Raw genomic sequence first — 19,682 nt, forward strand, 5'->3', positions numbered from 1 at the left:
AATTTTAAACCTACAAAGCTCTGAAAAGTTGGGATACTATGTAAAAAGGTCATAAAACTGATATATATATATATATATATATATATATATATATATATATATATATATATATATATATATATATATATATATATATATATATATTTTTTTTTTTTATTTATTTATTTTTTTTGAGAATATGGGTTTTCTGGAACATATTACTGAATTTTACTGTCCATAGAGCTATGTGAATACATGTTCAATAGTATTGATTTATAAACATCATCAAAAAGGACATCTTTTGGTAAATACATCATGAGAAAGTCAATTCTTTTCAGAGCAATTCGGTCTTCTTCTTCTTCTGATAGATAGATAAAGCTTTCTTGAGTTTGCAAGATGTTCATGAATCTTTTCCAAATATCCATATTTCATACATATTTCACTTACTCTGGTGTCTTAAAAAGGTCCAAAAGAAGCCAAAGTTAAATAATTGTTAAAGTAGCATAATTTGAAGTTGAGCTCCCTCAAACTAATCTATTTGCAGCTCCATCTCACTATACTTTATTTGACTTGGCCACAGCGCCAAACAGTCCGTAGTGGTTAAAAAGGGAACCAGGATAGTCACATAAAAAGCTCCGCGGAATGTTCCGTCTGATGGAATGAATGAACCATTGTGCTCCCGTTCAGAATTAACTACTGTATACTCTGAAAACGTTGGCATAGCATGCTTCATATTTTGTGAAAATACACCGGTAGGTTTGCATTCAAACTTCGATAGTAATGTTTACGGTTATAAATAAAATCAAATTGTTAAAGTTTTAAAGTCAACCGAGCGTCACTGAGTCCGGAGGAGAAGCCAGGCTGATGAATCGCGCCCAGATCGATCGCTCTACTGCTGTTCCTTCGGCCCAAATGAGAGGCACAAACTCCGTCATGTTTACCTTTGCACTCCAGGACAGCGGTTTCATTTTCTCCGTTCTCACCTGGACATAGACGTGAGGCACCACCTGCGCCTGCAATTCATCTGGGGGCGACTGTTAATGGGAGGAAAATAGGCTGTGGGTTTATTAGCTCGCTAGTTGCTAATGTAATGCTAAATGCTAACCATGATACTGAGGCGCAGTAGCAGTTAATGAACGTTTCGTTCAGATAACCATTAGTGTGACAGAGTACTGCTTTTCGCAGCTGCTTCACTTTATTGTTGAATCGGGGGAAAATGTCGCTTAACTACAAGTTTATAGGGAGTTATGAGTGTAGACACTCAACAGTGTAGGCTACCTGGTCCTCATAGATACCTGTGTGTTCTCTGTTAGCCACGTACACTGCTCCTGCTAGGTGTTGACGTAGCAGCTAGTTTCCTCGTCCCGTTTATGTGGATGACAGGTGCGAAGTTATTGACAGATTACTTGATATACCTGACATCGTCCTGAAAACTGAACCCAGCCAAAGACATGATGCACTGTGACTCAGTGTTTCACAACCGGACCTGAAAGCGGGGCTGACAGGTTTCCAGGTCCTGTTGGATTGATCGGATGATGAAGCGGATCATCTGGCTGATATCAGGATTAAACAGAAGAATGATGAAGTTGCTTTTTGCCCTCGCTTTGATCGCCTACATTGCCTGTAAGTACAGTATTATGTGTAAACCGCAACACAATAAAATAGTGCGGTTTTGAGAGGTATCATTGTTTGCAGGGGCGTACTATCACTTCAGAAGTGAGGGGGGCAGGTCGTTTTTTAACTTTTAGAAACTATACTTTTATAAATGACATATTACTATTAGACCGCCAAACCTGTTCTCACAGATTTTTTTTTGTGACATCATGGACAGTTTTGTGTGTTCTCCACATCTGTAGTATCCTGTCACTAATGTCTCATCATGATGAGTCTTTGGTTAAAGCTGCTGTAGCTTTTGTTTAAGTTGTCCCATGTTTTCTGCCATAGAAACAGAGATAAGGGAGTCTGCCTTACATGGCGGCAAATCATAAGCAAGCAAGTGCACCCAACATGGAAAAATAAAACCTGGCTTGTTAAAATGAACTTAACAGCTGTCAGACTCAATACATTATGGATAAGTGCATGGGACAAAAGGGATGGATAGAGTACCTGCCAGGGACGCACATTTTTAGACTGGTTAGATAGGCTGCTGAGGCAGTCAGGCCCAGTAAAGAGGATAAATCAGATACAGTATTGAGAAGTGGCTCCTGATTTTGGTTTTTAGACAAGGATAAAATCATCAAGGAGATTCACATATGTTCTTTAGTTTGTTCTGCTAGCATATGATACTTCTGATTGGTAATTTGGTTTTTTTTTAGACCACTCTAAAGATAATATACTTTATATTTTTACAATGCATTCAAAACAAAATTTTTCCAGTGGTACTTTAAAATCACTGTTACTTTCACTGAATGTTCTTTCAGATATGATACCTATGACTCACAGTCTAACAATGACTTGTTTTCAGGTTAGACTGTATTGACAGATATACTAGTCTGTTGTGCCAAACAATGTGGATTTGAGGATTGTTGAGAATGCACAATCAACATGGTGTATGTAAAACCCATGATGTGATCTTTATGTTCATTAGCTGATATGATAACTCAGTTTCACAACCGTTCATGTTGACGCACACTGCAGAAACTTGTTTCTAATTGTTAACAGCTGAAATGGTTCTTTTAAAGAAGTTGTATTGATTCTTTAATTCGACTCTTGTCATTGAGGGATTGTTTTGTCTAGAAATGCTTTGTTAGGTTGAGCTGACATTTTAATTGTGGCACACAGTGTCGCTGACAAGTGAGTTTGATTCAGGGCCGTTGTAAACAAGGCCTCTGCTTGGTTTAGGAAATTTGTAACACCAGTTGAAGTCAAATACATGGCTATGTCATCATTGTATGATTATTGAATTTTATTCCAAGGTTTAATATTGAAAACAAGGGAAAAGTAAATGTTTCTTGCCTCAACCATCAACCTAACTGTTTTGAAAATAGTCAGATTTTTATGGATGATAAAGATTAAAAATATATTTATCAAAAAGGACATTTAAAAGGGACCAGCTGTCAGTCTAAGCTTAGTTTTGTCATTCAACTTCTTTTTTGCAGTCTCCTTGTGTGTTTACAAGAAAATGTACTGAATGTGATAGAGTTTAAATATTTATTTTGAATTTATTATGCTGGTGTTTTTCTGACAAGATTTCTTTCTCTTTTTCAGCTGTCTGGGGAACATACACAAACATGAGGTATGGCACAAACTCTCATTTCTTTGATTCAACAGACTTTGTCCCTGTCTCTCTATTAAAAAGCTCATTTCAATACAAAGTATCTACTCGTCAGGTTCCCGGTCAAGATGTCAACAAACATTTTTTGCATCCTCTCTTGAATGCTGGAGCATTAATGCACAGAATGCTTAAATCAGAATTCAGCTCAGCCCCCAGATTACTCACCTCTACATGTTATATTAGGAGGAGGGGTGGGCGATCTAATGAGGTCGTTAACAAACAAGATGACTGCTTCTGCTCTCAGCATGAGGTCATTCTACTCCTCTCATGTCGCGCAGTCTTAAATAACACAGTCCTGACAGGAGTGTGTGGGGCTTGGTAAAAACACACCCCAGCATTCATGCTGGTAGGAAACACTGGCTTCCCTTTGACACAACTAAACTTGATTTAAATTGATCTTAAACTGTAAGAGTGAAGGATGTTGTTGCTTCCTCTCTGACACTCCGATCCCTGCTAGATTTGAATAACTCATGGCTGAATATCAATGAAGTTACTACTGTAATTGTCCCTCAAAGGGTTTGACTGATTTGATTATGACCCTTACTAAATGCTGGGGTAAATAAGATGCATTATGCACTGCGATGTAGTAGAAGTTAAGATCTACTTTTTGTGACCTTGTTATAAGGATTATAATCATCTCATCTAGTTTCCTCTTTCTTTCATCATAGATCATTACAAGAGCACGGAGAAATGAAGATCGAGCAAAGAATTGATGAGGTGAGTTTGGCTCAGAGAGCTGGTCAGTCCCTCCTCACGTGTCATCTTCTATGGGTTTTAAGAGCTCTGCTGCAGCCGTTACACATGTATGAGAGTACAACCTTGAAGCACAGATTCAGCTTTTGAATGAGCTCAAAATGTGGTCAGATTTGATCAGACTTTATCAGAACATAGACTGATATCAAAAAGCAGATTTGTGTAAGATGTTATTTTTATTTGCTGCTGGAAAATCAAACTTATTATTCTATTACGCTTCTCAAAGTGCATGAATTGATCAGACAATTTTAATTAACTCCTTGACTTTAATACCATCCCATCCTTTACCAAACTCCTGCTAAGGCTGATATCATACATTGGTAAACAGTCACAGAATCCAAAGGAAACTGAATTTGTCTTTTCTTTCTTTCTTTCTTTCTTTCTTTCTTTCTTTCTTTCTTTCTTTCTTTCTTTCTTTCTTTCTTTCTTTCTTTCTTTCTTTCGGCAAATACAGTACATCTCTGCTGACATTCCGATTATCCACTTGAAGTATGTGTGCAGGGCAGATAGCTAAAGGCACAAAACAGGATTAAACACAGTGCAGTGTGGTTTTTCTGCCCCGTCACTGGTGACAGTGGCTGTCTATCCATTTATCTAACTTTTGTGATAAGTTATCTTTGGAGTTGTCAATGTTTTGAAGCAGAAACTGGCTAAACTTTTGAAATTTGATTGTGACAGAAAAGGAGAGTGAGCCAATTGCTGCTCTGGGATTTGGAACAAGAACTGATAGATCTTGTCCTCATTTTGACCAGAGCACTGTTTTTTATAGTCCCATAAAAAGGAAATAAGGTCACCAACAGATGAATTTATGACACTTTTAATGATTTACAGGAACAGAAAGAACAATTGAGGGCAGTTGTTGTGACTATGTTTGTAGATTCCTCCAAACACTTTTTAAAGATGAGATAATAGTCTCATGAACAAGTTGATTATTCATTTTTGAAACAATTATTAAAAAATGCAACTCATCCCTGGTTCACATGGATTAATTTGGTTGACTTTTGGGTTCCTAAATCAGTTTCTGTCATCCATTTCAATTTTCTGTTGTCTCTGAATGTCTGTTGTATAAAAAACACTCTGATCAGTGTGTGAAAGTGGATTAATCAGATTTACTTTGCTGGTAACCCATACACGTTTGCTGTGAAGGTACATCAATAAATGAACATGCCGATGAATATGGAATAAGATTAACTGTACATTTCCATTAACATGCTGCTGTGTTTGCATGAAGCACTGAGGGGACAATTCCATACCATTTTCAGTTAATATTAATAAGCATCGACTTGTGCTCTCATCCCCCTGCAGGCTGTGGCTCCACTTAGAGACAAGATTCGGGATCTGGAACAAAGGTGGGGAACCTTTTATGCAAATGTGATGTGGGAGTGTTGTAAAAATGTATCTGCAGACATGACGAAAAGTATCCGTTCTCGCTGCCAGTACAGGTGTATTTTGTAATGTGCACTACCAAGCATTTATTACCAAGATGGATTAATTCTTCACCTGATGTCTGGAAACAGGAGCCATGAAACAAGCCACAAGATTAGAGGTTACACCCTGTTTACTATGGCTATCAGTCAGAGTTAGATTAATAATAAATTGTATTATTATCCACGTCAACTTTGATGCTTTGAATCCTAATGAGGCAGATGACTGCAGCCATATGAGCCCCATGCCCCAGCCACATGCTGCCTTTTGTCAACCTGTAATGCCAGAGGATTAAACCACTCATTAAAAAGGAGCATGATCCATGTATCCATTTAATCCTGCTGAAAAAGCACAGAGCGTGGCTTTTTCTTCTGTTTATCCTTGAGGGCTTTTCCCTCAAAAAAAGACTATTATTTTTTTGATCATACATTGATTTACATTTTACAATCAAATGTGCACTTTTGCTTCTGAGCTCCTTGGCAGCCTGGAAAATTGTGCACAAAATAACAAGCTTCAAAACAAACTTTCAAGGTTTTAACTCTGAACATAGGTATCATTAAAAGTCCCAGAAATAAACAAAGCTGGCGGGAGTTAACAGTTAAACCATGGTTACAAAACACTTTTACAACAAGTCTCTGGTTCTGCAGGTGAAACATGAGACTCATATTGTCTCAACGCAAGTCCCAATGTGTGGATTTTTTAGACAATACACAGCACTGTTTGCCTTTTGAAAAGTTGTTCTGTCACGTGTTCTTCACTGAAGATATTTTCTCTCTCCTAGTTTTTCACAGAAATACCCACCGGTGAAATTCCTCTCCGAGAAGGATCGGAAAAGAATTTTGGTACGCGACAAACACACCAGTTTAAACCAAAATCAGTCTCACTACATTTATTCTCCCAGGGTCAAGTTCTTTGTCGAGCCACTTTCTTTATCTCTTTAAACCTTGAGTCTGACACTCCAGGCCGACTAATCTCTAAATTAAACTTCATCATAAGAACTTGATAAGTGGAGCTGTCTGAAGTGCCGCTAAAGATTGTCGGCTGTGGTCAGTAAAGCTGGTACTGGTGCTATTTTGTCAGAGTAAAGGCTGGAATAGTGTTTTTTGTAGAGGGGATGGATCCACGTTGTTTACTTGAGCTCAGAAGTTCATCTGTTAGACAGTCAGTGGTGTAAAGTTGATCAAAGGTTAGCTCGAAGCATCATTGAATTTACACATAAAGGAAAACAAAAGAAGTATTCAAACTTTCATGTGTTTGAGGATTTTTGTTGACCTAGCAAACACTTTTTGTTCTGAAATCATTTGCTTCAGATGATTCCCTGTGAGACTGTGTTTGACGTTATCAGAGTTTAAAGTGTTATCGTGTTTCATATACCTTGAGTTTTTGTTTTTTTTTGAGAAAGTTGGAGAAAATATACAAGAGGAAATTACACAGGATATTCAGCTTTTTAATCCTGGTAAATGACTTAGAGGGTGCTAAAAAGAGCATTTAAAGAAAGAGGAATTCACGACTGTTTGATATACATCCCGCGAAAGGATGACAGCCTGAAAAGCAAATAAAAGAAGACTGACGTTAAGTTGATTTGTTATACTGTAATTGTTGTTAGCTCACTTGGACACCTGAGTAGAGCTGGGCCACAATGTTCAAGGTAAACCTTTTCTTACCGTCTGTGACAACATGTGTGTCTGAGTCTGACTCAACAGCTGCTGTTTGAAAGTATATGAACACAAAATGTAAATTGTAACTGTCTTCATTTCATTCAGAAATTAATAGAAAGCATTTGTTTATGAAGCCAAATCAACATCTCTTCAACATTTCTCTTTCTCTTCCACTAGATCACTGGTGGAGCCGGGTTTGTGGGTTCCCACCTCACTGACAAGCTGATGATGGACGGCCATGAGGTGACTGTGGTGGACAACTTCTTCACAGGGAGGAAAAGAAACGTGGAGCACTGGATCGGCCATGAAAACTTCGAGCTCATCAATCACGATGTGGTGGAGCCTCTCTATATCGAGGGTGAGTGAGAGAGTTAATGTGAGCGATGATGAATGGCGACTTCTTCTAAAGCCGAGGCATGAAGGAGGCTTATGATAAACGGTCTGAATTACGGGTGAGACAGGGAAAGCTCATACATATTTTTAAAAATAATCTCTTAGTTATCCTCTTCTTAAAGTTTAAATCAGACAAATTATACAGCAATGAAACACACCAGCCAGGTTTCAGGAAAAGATAAAGATCCAGGGAACACGAGCTGCAAGGTCTGGTGAACAGTCTGCGTTCATTCAGAGAGAAAAATCGATGCTTTTAGCTTCATTCATATAAATGCCTTTTTAAAATGTCTCTGTTGTGTCTGTTGGGCTGAGGAAATAACTATCTTTAACTCTGGCTGTGAGCAGAGCATCCTCAGAAAACAAAATATTGACACAGTGACGGTATGAAAGCAGAGCGTGGCCTTAAAAACATGTGATTTGAGCATACCACAGTCTTTTTACATGAATGTACCAAACCTCTGAAGCTCAGGCTGCTCTAGGTAATCAGACCAGCCACCTGCAAGAGCCATCGTACAAAAAAGTGACTGTTTTTAAAGGTTAAGTTGTTAATGGACTGGATTTTTCACAGCTTGCTACTCTGTCTTGTTGGAGCAATTTATGAGGAAGCTGCTGCTCCCAGGGTGATGAAACAGGAAGTCCTTTTAATACTCATGCAGAACCTTTGAGTAGTTGAAATATAAAGGATGCTTGGAGAGAAAAAAAAAAGAAAATGACTTTCCTAAACTTTGCTTTTCTGTTTATTTTACTTTCTTGAACGGCCCCCCATACAATTTCTGAGACACGATCCAAATCTGGGTCTTTGATGCCAAGAATATCCCGGGCATATGCATTTCTTTGTACGTAATGAAAGCAAATGCTGCATATGAAGCTTGATCTGTTGATGTTTGTTGTCTGTAATTATACCAGCTGTCAAAAGCACCTGTTTGAGCCATTATGGTCTTTTCCAAATATTGTCTCAGCCAGATATATAAGCTATAAGTTTGTTTTTGTTTTGTTCTTGAGCGGACTTGTCAGGATGGATGGAAAGTTAATGCTAAGGATTGATGATGATAAAACTGCAGAAAGTTTCATTAAAAGTTGAATTGTGTCATTCTCTTTTTTCAATCATGGCATTCAGAACATTTTAAAGGATTTTACAACCATAGACTGTATATAGAGTGGACAGCCTGGCTCTGCCATCTACCATTGTGTGGTTTTGAAGCCAAAATTCCCCCGTCACAGGCGCAGCCATTGTTAGCAGTTGTGCAGCCTGAATCTGCACAGTAGAGACTGTGAGGGATTCTGGGAGAACCTGAGTGGAGCTGGGTGACAAAAATAATATTTATTTTTTTCTTTCGAGAGTCTAATCACTTCTTGACTCTATCTCAACATATTTTACATCCCTGGAATAAATACTCAAGAATGTCAGCTGTCAATCATCATTAAACGTTACATTAAACCTAGTCTTCAAACAAGACAGCCAAATGATATCTTCAAATCACCACAACAATCAGACGTGAGAAACATTTCTAGGAGGTGTATTAATTTTTTAAAGTTTGACCACAGCCCATCTGGAATGACTGGAGAGCCAGATTTTTTTTACTTATACTGAAGCCAGCCACCAGGGGGAGCAGTTTTTGTGGCGACCTCACTTCAAGCCGAGCAAGATGACGTCCATCTTTTTACAGTCACTGGTTACAACATATTAAGATAATAAGCAGCTAGTGTCTGCATGTTAGGGTGTGTTAATACTCCTGGCTTCTACCCAAACATGTCAACATGCTCGTTTTATCAGTCAGTACAAGTAGGCAGAAAACTGGACTGTGAAAAGGTGAATTACTGTGGGTTTTCTTCTTTGAGCTCGGCTGTATATGACCCTCAATGTCCGTGTGGGGACTTATTCAACCTTATCTGCATGATGGTATTCAGTGTTTTGAACAAATTGTTGCCCACACTTGCATTCAGTGGCTTTACAGTGCTGTCATTTACCTGATGTTGCTGCAGGAAATAATATAATTCAGAAACAATCATTTTTAATGTTTGGGTTGGAGAAAAAAAATGCAAGTAATTGTCAGTTTGTCCTTTTCCATTTCCAAAGATCAGCGCTTTGAATTATCATCCCTAAAGCTCATCTTTACGTGCAGATTATGCAACACTTGAGATGTCTCCCTCTAACTAGCTTGGAGGCTTCACTCCATTTAATGCAGCAGACCTTGGGTTTGCAGCATTTAGTTAATGTGTTTCATTGACAGTACAGATAAGCACTAGATGGAGGTGGAGGATATATCTAATATACTTGATTTATTGCAGGTTGTTGGACGTGAGATGTATGAAATGACTATAATGTGACCATTGAGTACAAGTTGTCTCGTAAATATTTTGAGACTTATTTATGTAATTCTCTTTCGAGTTTCACTTCTTTCACTTTCTGCTTGTGCTCCTCTCACAGCAAACACCACAATCCCCTGCCCACCCAGAAAACTATCCTGTGAATGCGTGTTTTTGTATTAGGAGTCACTCGCATATCTCGTCAGTTGTGGGTTTAGGGTTTGCAAACGCAATTTTAAGAATGCAACAGAAGGGTCTACTTGAATCGCTGGTGTCATTTTGTGTATCAAAGGGTTAAATGTGACATTTATATAGTGACTTGGTGGAGACATCAGAATATTGAGATGTTTATCTTTTATTGCAATATAGCTTAAAAATATCAAGGCTTTGGTTTTAGGCCCTGGTTGCAGCCCTAGCACCAGATTTGATTCAGCGGATTTGTATTATCTAAACCTGTGGGATTTACATGAAACTGAGTCACTGATGTTGTGAAACAGTTTGTCTCCCACATTCTGGCATGCCATCAGTGTAATGTCTCGCTCAGACCTGCGGGAGTTACAGCAGAATCATTAAACCGTAAATATACAAACACTGTCTTACGCAAGCACCAAAACACATGCTGTGAAAATCCATTTCTCAAGTGAACACAAACGCATGACATTACTCTTATCACTGTTTGTTGTATCAGTGTCATTTTCTTTTCTCTAACTGCATAAATTCTCACAGCTTGAGGGCTTGTGATGTTTTTGTTTGGATGTTGAAACAGGACATGATTTTGGGGGAGGGGTTGAAGAAGGATTAAGATGGAAGAAGTCTTGCCAGCTTCCTGAAAATTGCTTGGCCACCCTCTAGTGTCCTCAAGAAAATCTTTTCATATTGTAGATAAATGAAAAAGAAATTAATAGAACTTCTGCTACTTTTTCCTCTTTAAGGGAGAGAGGAAGTCAACAGATCTGTCAGGGGGTGACTTTAAATTGTACATGAAATCTAATCTAAAACCTATGTCAAAAAATAATGCTCTAGTGTGAAAAAGAAAGGAACTGGAAGAGGAATTTTTTTTATTGTATGAAACCTAGAGGTCGTGTCTATAATAGGTTCTGACATTCTGCTTGGGGAGAGCCGACAATAAGTAGTGGGCAGGAAAACGGGAGGATGACAGACAGAGTTAATGGGCTTTGGATGGTTGAGGGGCAAAAACTCAATGTGAAGATATTAATAAAAAAAAAACCTGGTAGTAGAGGAAAAATATTGTTCTTTAGGCTTTCTTGTAAGCTCAAGCTTATATGTGAAGACTTTAGCTCTGCTTCCACCAATCAGTTTAGTTTGGTTTATCTTGGTACGGCACGCATTTTGTGGCTTTGACTAAAACCAGATCACTTCCTTAAATAACCATCCTGTACCGTCCCACTTATTGGTAACCTGCAGTTGGGGTGCCAGACACTCTGGCTACCAAGAGGGGGCACGGCTGGCCGTGGAAAACAAACAGGATCAGGCTTTACCGATCTTGTACTGATCTAAAGTGGACCACTTGGTGAAAATGGGGCTAGAGGTTAGAAAACAGCTCTATGTGAGTTTATTCTCGCAAGAATGTTCATTACAGCATGCAAGATGAGAAGTTCCTTTTTCTTTCCCTCATCTTTTTAATTTCTGTCCAAAAATACAAGAGGTCAATCATCCAAAGCACAACAGGTCAATGTTTGATGAAGATGCAGCATTTAGAGATCAAAACAAAGAGAGCGATCCAGTTTCCCTGTTGTTATGCTGTGTGATTGAAGGATGGTTAATGTTTCTCTTTTTTCCACAGTGGACCAGATCTACCACCTTGCATCTCCAGCCTCTCCTCCCAACTACATGTACAACCCCATCAAAACACTCAAGACCAACACGATAGGCACTCTCAATATGCTGGGTGAGTGCATGCCACTCTCTGTACTTACAGGAGGAAGGGTTGAAGGCAGGACTCAGGTTATACTGCAATTCAATTCTTTTTATCAGATCTACCAAATAGTTTCGCCCCTGATAGGTGGAAAAAATGAGAAAATGTCTCAACAGTAACCAAAGAATTGTTGTGGCCTAATTTAATTTATAAATCTTAAACCACAAATTGCAAAATTTCCAGCAAACACTTCATGCTTCACGAGACAATCAGTGAATGTTTTGTTATTTTGTCTGGGAGCCGACAGTGTCCTTCAGATCAGGCTTTAGAGTGTGTCATTATGTGTTTTTTTGATTGATAAATAATAAAATTGATCAGAGGATTTATCATCAGAGGTGAGCCTCCCTCTTGGGACTGTGATTTTCAATTTCAGTGAAAAATGAAGTCTGTAAAGTCCCATTGACCAAAACTAACAGCTTCATTTGTGTGACAGTTTCAATAAAGGATTGTCAGACTTGGTCAGAAATATAATTTATACCCTTTTAAATAGATTTGCTGTCTTGACAGTGGTAAAAAAAAAAGTGTGCTCAATCCATGTGAAGTAGGGTTTAAGGACAAGGTTTTATTGCCTTTGTTTCTTTCAGGTCTCGCCAAACGTGTGGGTGCCAGACTTCTCCTAGCTTCCACCTCTGAGGTGTATGGAGGTAAAAAAAACATCTTCCACTCCTCATGTGTTGCTTTTTACAAATACAGTCTGATGATGCCGCTTTACTCTCTGTGGGTTAAATAGTTGACATCATGTTCTTGCTAAGCGGCAGATGCTTGTTAACATTGCTTGTAAAGAACAACCTCCAGCTAAATTAGACTGCACAGCTCTCCACATTTAGACCTGTCTCTTTTTCTAGGTAATTTTCTGTCGGTCACTGATGATTTATTGTTAAAATCTTAAAAAGCTCTGTCAATGTTAGCATCCCTGTCACAGATATATATTCTAATAATTCAATGACACTTCCTGTACTGTTCATCCAGCTCTATTTGTCAAAGATTGTTGTGTTGTATTCAATTACACATGAAGCTTCAAAAGGAAAGATCAGGGAATTGTTGGAGGGTCTCCTTTTATCTGCATCAGCAATTATGGTCTTGTTTTAGGTGCAGCATTTATGACAAATCACCATCTATACCCACAAGTCTGAGCTGCATCCTTCAGCAATTTGTTTTGTGCTGAAAGAAGGCAGAATGCTCTCCGCTTGTTTGTCAGTCAGGAAGATGTAAAGCATGATACTTTAAATCTGCCTTGTTTGATTACTAGAGGGAGATATGAAGCTCAGAGCTGAAATGTTTGTTTCAGATCCTGAGGTTCATCCACAAAATGAGGAGTACTGGGGGCACGTGAACCCGATCGGTCCTCGAGCGTGCTACGACGAAGGGAAACGTGTGGCAGAGACTATGTGTTATGCCTACATGAAACAGGTACTGTATCCTCAATCTAAAACTTAAATCTTTGTCACCAATGAACATGAATTTAATTTTGAAAATCATTCAAACCTTTGAAATAAAAACATTGCAAAACAAAATTACATCAGCAATTTGAAAAAAAGACCTCATCCAGAGGCAATGTTTACCTCTGTGTTGCTTCCTCTTCTTCTAACAACACTGTAAACATTTTCTAACAGAAGACACTAGTGCCCAGAGCTGTAGCACATAATGCACCACCTGCTAAAGGTTTCAGCACCTCTATTGGTCACATTCCATTGACATGCAGGCAGGCCGCTTTCACCTCTGAGCCATGTTGCTGTGATATGTGCAGAATTTTGTTTTGTATTGTGTGAAATATGGAAGGTCTTCCTTGTAAAGGAATAGTCTGGGTGGCACCATATGTTGCTTGAGAACCTATATACTATAATGTTCAGCAGTACTGGTGCCTTCCCAGATGTTTGAAGCTACCTTTACCACAGACTCTGATGACCAGAATCCATCAGGGATGCAGGCTTTGAGCTGTGAGCCGATTAAAGCAGAATTGCCTTTTTTTTAATAGCACAGAGAATGTGGTGACTATGATTTCCAAAACCAATGTCACGCTGTGATCCGTCTAACTGGGCCCGGAGGAGCAGCTGTTTCTTGATCTTTATACAGTTCCCTTCTTGCATGCTACAGTTTTAACCTGCATTAATTCTGAGTACATGCAGTGTTTCTCACTACAGTCTCTTGTCTGCTTTTCATGTAGAGCCACCAGCAGGCTTGAAGATGGCATATAACCTCTGCTGGATCAGATGCTCTGAGTATTTCAAATAGTTTATGCTATAGGTGATAAAATGCACAAATTCTTTGCATTTTTATAAATAGTTGAGCAATTAGCACACGCAGTCTCTCACACATGCTCTACCCCTCTTTCTTTCTGAGAGACTCGGTGTCTCAGGCATCCGTTTTAAATCCAGTCATGCTACCAACCTGTATTCCAGACCATATATTCCAAAAACACCCTCTTTTTTATCAGTTTTATCATTTAATGTTTTCTCTTTGCACCATTTTATTTAAATATCAGGATCAAGTAATTAACAGGTTTGATTCCATGAATATTTTAAATTGTCTCATCTTTTTAGTACCAGGGTTTCTGTCAGTTGGCTGGATTATTTTATACAATGTAAGTGACATATCATTTTACACATAAAAATGATTATTTGAATGTAAAAGTTGTCCAAAGTAGTTCAGTTAACTATCTGAGGTTATAAATAGTTAGGGATCCACGATATTGGATTTTTGCCGATATCCGATATGCCGATATATCGAAACCCCTTTTGGCCGATACCGATAATCACAAGTTTGTTTGTTTTTTTCACTGTAAAGAAAGCTAAGTCTATCCTGTACTGGCATTTATATGTTACTCTTATTGTGACGGTCTTATTTGTTTAAGAAACACACATAAAACAAGACAAAAAACATTTGATTTTACCATAAATAAGAAATGTATTATTTTTTCAAACTCAAGACATTCAGTATTAAAATACAGAAAAATAATTTCTTTAGATCACATGAACTTTAAATGTACAATGCATTTTTAAACATAACCAAGTTGTATTTGATTATTTTAGAGCTACTGTAACAACCTGGTGACAGACACAGAGCTCTGCAGTGCAAATAAATGAAGTGCTACATTTTATTTAAGGAGCTTCTTTTTCAGATGGAAAATAATAATAGTAATATCGGCAGAGATTTTCATATCTGCCAATACTGATAAACGTGTTTTTAAGCTTTTATCAGCCGTTACCGATATTGTGCCGATAATATCTTGCATCCCTAGAAATAGTTTTTTAATGTTTTGAGAACACAAATGGAAGCAGCAAGTTTATCTGTAATTTATTGGCTCTCTAGCAATACAACAAAAGCGCTTTCCTATGAGTTTAATATCATTCTAAATTACCGTGTGGTGGTTTATGACCAAATAAAGACAGATTAAGAGATTACTTGAATATGTATATACTCTGTATAATACATTGTGTTTTAAGCACAGCATCAGGGGCTCTCCATGCATGTCTCCTTAAACCTCTAAATGATGTTGAGACTTCTTTGTTTAATTTTGTACCATTGGGGTTTGATTGACGCCAGCCTTTGATGAATAGATACGACTGACTCGGCTTGCCTTTGCTTCAGGCAGGTGATATTTATTTATCTGCCTCGTCTCCTGCTCCCCCTCATTATTTTTTTTCACACCTGCTGGGAGGTTTCTCAGAAACAGCCGGCTTTGAATATCCAACTGTCAGTTGTTTGTGCACAAGGACAAGAATATCGTAAGTTCCATCTATTGTCCAGTCATGTAATCAAAATTCATTAACATTTAAAAAGTGATGAGTGTAGGTTATGCAGTCTGTTTTTCTGCTCCTTCTCTGTACACTGAGGAGAATGAAAAAGTGTGCATCGGTACACCTTCTATTTATATCACATTTAGCATAATATTGTAACAGATAAGGAATTACATAAGGTTTATTATTTCAAATACTGTAATTGGGTTGTAGTCGCACGTCCTGTACTATGAGAAGAGGTGACATAAGCAGTGATGCTCAACATGTTTTAAGAGGCTATTGACAGAGTTGAGAGATCAAAAAGTATAAAGTTAACTAAAGAGGGGAATGAAGGTGCTCTGAACCCTGTGATGTTAATTTTTCACTCACTCCATCTGTAAAAATGAATGACCATAAGATTTGAAGGGTGGCTGACGTTTAACTTAAACTTGCAAAGGAGAATTAGAGAAAGACACGTTTAAAGCATTATGTAATATTTGCATGAATTAAAGGACAGTGTGCGATACCATCAGGTGTTTGTGTTGTTCCCATGCCATCCATCTGTGTTCACCCGTCTGTCTGAATCCCCGTGAATGCAGGAAAGAACGCTCTGCTACTGCTCCTGGTAGCGCCTTGGCTCACTGTAGATGTGTTGAGCATATTACCAACTCTATTACGCTGCATTCCTTTTTCCACTTTATGATAATCGCAAGATTCTTACTATCAGCAGGTTAATGTTAAAATCTGCTTGGCTGCTTTGGCTAGGATTGCTCATGAAGGCTGTGAATCAATGTGTGACACACCTTGAGTGCTAGGAAGAGACTGTGCAAAGCAATAAGAAACAATGTCATCCTCTTTTCAGTGAAAGTATGCTCGATGAAAAGGAAGTCCTCTGGTTGAGGTGTGCTAACTGATTGGATAATATCAAAGATAACAATGATAATACGATTTATTTTCCGTTGCTTTTCAGCACTTGAGGTCACTTGACAGTTAGTTTTGTTCAGCACTTATCAGCTTTTGTTGCTCTTTATTGTTACCTGGCTTTCTTACTCATCTCCTGGCTGTGCTGGCTGCGTCATTCTGATTGTTCAGAAGCCAATGACTGTGGTTAGAGAGGACAACATGTTTTCATTTCAGATCAACCCATTGTGAGATGGCGCCTAAAGACAGCTTTCTTAGGTACTAACGCAATAAACTTATTGATTTACCGTCAAAGATCCCACACATACACTCGCAGAAGAACAGATTTTTGAATAGAATAGAATATTCTATATTGATCCCCCTTGGGGGAAATTTTTTTTGTCACAGCAGCTCATGAAAAAAACAAAGTGCAATAATGCGATAGCAATAAAAATAGAATACGATAATAGAATATAAAATTAGAAATTTGAAGAAATATAAAGAAATATAGAAAAGTAGAAAAATATTACTATTTACAAATTTAAATTGGAGCGAGATATATACAAAGCTTGTTTTTTGACAATGAAAATTTACAATGAGTACTGGGACGGTGAGCAAAAGACATGCATAGTCTTTTGCTATACATGTGGTTTGAAGACACTTGTCGCTGTGTAAAGTTTAACAACTCATGTGTCAGTGTCACATTTTCATTTGCAGTTCTTCTACTCTGATAATCTCAACATGAAATATGGATTTAAATTTGGTACTTTGACCCTCTTACCCTTTGTTACAAAGGGAGAAGCAGGGTTCATACTGGGAATTGAGCTTTTGTTCTCAGCTGAAACATTTGATTTCAGACCATGATGAGCTTTAAGTACTTTTAGGAAAGTGAATTTTTATGTATCTCTTTCTTAACATTTTTTAAGCTTTTTAAAGTTTATTTTTTTGTAAAGGACTAAAATTCACAAGGATTTACTTTATACAAAAGACTTAAAACACGTTTGTTCGATGAGGATTATTACATTTCAAACCTACAACAGAGGGTTAGAGACATTTTAAAGGAAAAAAAAGTAAATTTACAAGATTAATCTTGTAAATTTGTGAGAATAAACTCATCTTAGTCTTTAGCTATCAGTAGATCTAAGAAATGTAGTTAAATAAAATGTGAGATAAATGTGTAAAATGATTTTTGATGACGCTACACCTTTCCTGCGTGATGTTAGTTGATATTTCTGTATCTTATTTTTTAGGCGCTGTAAGCCAGCTCTGCAGAGAATTCAATAGAAGTTTCCCAGCACAGGGGACAGCTTGTTTTGAGGAAAATATGTTTGTAACTCCAAGTCTACTTTGTTATAGTTAGAAGAGACCTGAATCTGTGAATATCTTTCTAACTTTACCCAAGTTCTTACTAAAGCCCCTGTTCCTCAGCTATCTGCTCAGGGTCCTTTTACTTATGCCAGTGTTATGCTGATGTGCCAAAAGATAAAATAATTCCTTATTTGTGAAGCTTATACTAAAGTACGACTTCACAAGATGCTCCACATTCTTCATTTTTGTATATACGCTTCTGCCCTCCTGATAGTAAAACACTATAAAGTAAAACTTTAAGTTTATTCAAGGTAAATTTACAACTGTATTCCTTATCTCGTAAATTTGTGACTTTTTCCTTTTTTTAATGGGCTCCCTAATCCTCTGTCATACAAACCAGATGAGTTGTGTCCGGTTTTTCTTTTCTAAAGCTCACCCAATTTTCAACACACTAGATTTAGATTTATCCATGTGCTCTCCTTTGTGTCTCTTGCACGTGTTCCTACACATGCAGTCCATGATTTCAACCTCATACTGCACTGAGAGATTAAAAATCGTATTTTCCTTTAGGTTATTCCAATATGGTAGTGCACTGAAACAGAAATAAGAGTCTCAAAAGATTGTTTCCCCTGCCTGCCTTTCTGGTTTCGAATCGCATTTATCTTTTCTCTCCATTCATTCTATACACACACACACACACACACACACACACACACACACACACACACACACACACACACACACACACACACACACACACACACACACACACACACACACACACACACACACACACACATACTGCAGTAACAACAAAACCAATTTAGTTTTGTCATGTGTCATCTATGCACATGTCAATTTTCTAAGCCAGTTCTGGACTGCTTTCCCCTAAACGGTTGTAGGAGCTCTATTTCCAGGTTATTACCTTTACATCCTGTGCTTGAATTCTCGTGAAAATTGTATAGTTTTTTTTTTCTTTTTGTCCATGTGGGTCTCCAATGAGCTGCCTAATGGGCAGTCATGTATGTGCAGGAGACATAAATTGAGTATCTAGTAACCTGAAGGCAATGTTGGTGCTTATTAGAATAGGCAACACGAAACGTCAAGGATTCAAAAGACAGCTATAAAAACAATTTGTGTTGTTGTGAGAAACAATGAGCTCATTTTCACTGAGGAGCATCTGTTGATTGAAGCTGATGTCATCAATATTCTGCTTTAATCTCATTACTCTAGTAATCAAGGTGTGGAGACCATCTACGGTTGTGATACTAAACACACACACACACACACACACACACACACACACACACACACACACACACACACACACACACACACACACCATCTTTTCAGTTTACTACTCACCTCCCAAGAAACTCTCCATCATGCTGTCCCCATTGTGTCCTTGTTCCTTAGCAGACTGAGTCTCCTGGAGGCCTGTGACGATTGACTTTCATGTTGTGTTCGTCAAAAACTATCTCCATAATGTTCATGTTTTTATTCATGTTGTAGAACCCAAAGCAGACCCTCGTCCCTTCCTCAGGAGTGCGAATTTATGCCTGAACATGACATGTGGAGGCCATGGATATTTTCTTCTACAGCTGTTGAATCAGTGTGAAGATCCAGGATGTAGTCGGCCTTCATTATTCATTCTTTCTCTCAGAGTCTGAATATACAGACAGACAACTGGGGTTGTTGCTCGTTGTCACCCGGGGAATATTTTAACTACTGGGGTCAGTTTAATTTCCTCTCACATAGAGCTTTTAATTCTGCTTTTGATCCATAGGATATAACTTTCCCACTAAGGCTTAATGGTTTTTGTGGGATAATAGGCAAGGAAGCGTTTGACCCAAATTGTTCAGATAACCTTTAAAAGTGGAAGCTGGTAATGTTTCTGCAGGGGTGCTCTTCATTTGTTGCAAACAGTACAAAAAATCAGCAAATCTTCATGTGACAGCGTCTTAATGTGCACACAGCTTTTGGATGAGGATTGAAACTAATGTGAAGTGCACAAACCAAAGAATGTGATGGTT

The 19,682-nt window shown here is 38.0% G+C and overlaps 1 protein-coding gene across 1 annotated transcript in view; it reads left to right on the plus strand.

Annotated features, from left to right (window-relative positions):
* Positions 1-633: 633 nt before the first annotated feature.
* Positions 634-19,682, plus strand: part of uxs1 (UDP-glucuronate decarboxylase 1) — a 31,656-nt gene continuing 12,607 nt past the window's right edge. The window contains exons 1-9 of the mRNA XM_074694835.1: positions 634-1,602; positions 3,187-3,214; positions 3,922-3,970; positions 5,312-5,355; positions 6,213-6,273; positions 7,267-7,447; positions 11,594-11,698; positions 12,310-12,369; positions 13,014-13,135. Of these exons, the coding sequence (XP_074550936.1) occupies positions 1,512-1,602; positions 3,187-3,214; positions 3,922-3,970; positions 5,312-5,355; positions 6,213-6,273; positions 7,267-7,447; positions 11,594-11,698; positions 12,310-12,369; positions 13,014-13,135 (741 nt within the window). The 5' untranslated portion in view covers positions 634-1,511. The remainder of the gene's footprint in view (positions 1,603-3,186; positions 3,215-3,921; positions 3,971-5,311; positions 5,356-6,212; positions 6,274-7,266; positions 7,448-11,593; positions 11,699-12,309; positions 12,370-13,013; positions 13,136-19,682) is intronic.

The sequence above is a fragment of the Halichoeres trimaculatus genome, unplaced genomic scaffold, assembly GCF_033239565.1.
Source record: "Halichoeres trimaculatus isolate MK-OKI-2021-1 unplaced genomic scaffold, fHalTri1.1 fHalTri1_scaffold_19, whole genome shotgun sequence".
NCBI classification, from domain to species: domain Eukaryota; kingdom Metazoa; phylum Chordata; class Actinopteri; order Labriformes; family Labridae; genus Halichoeres; species Halichoeres trimaculatus.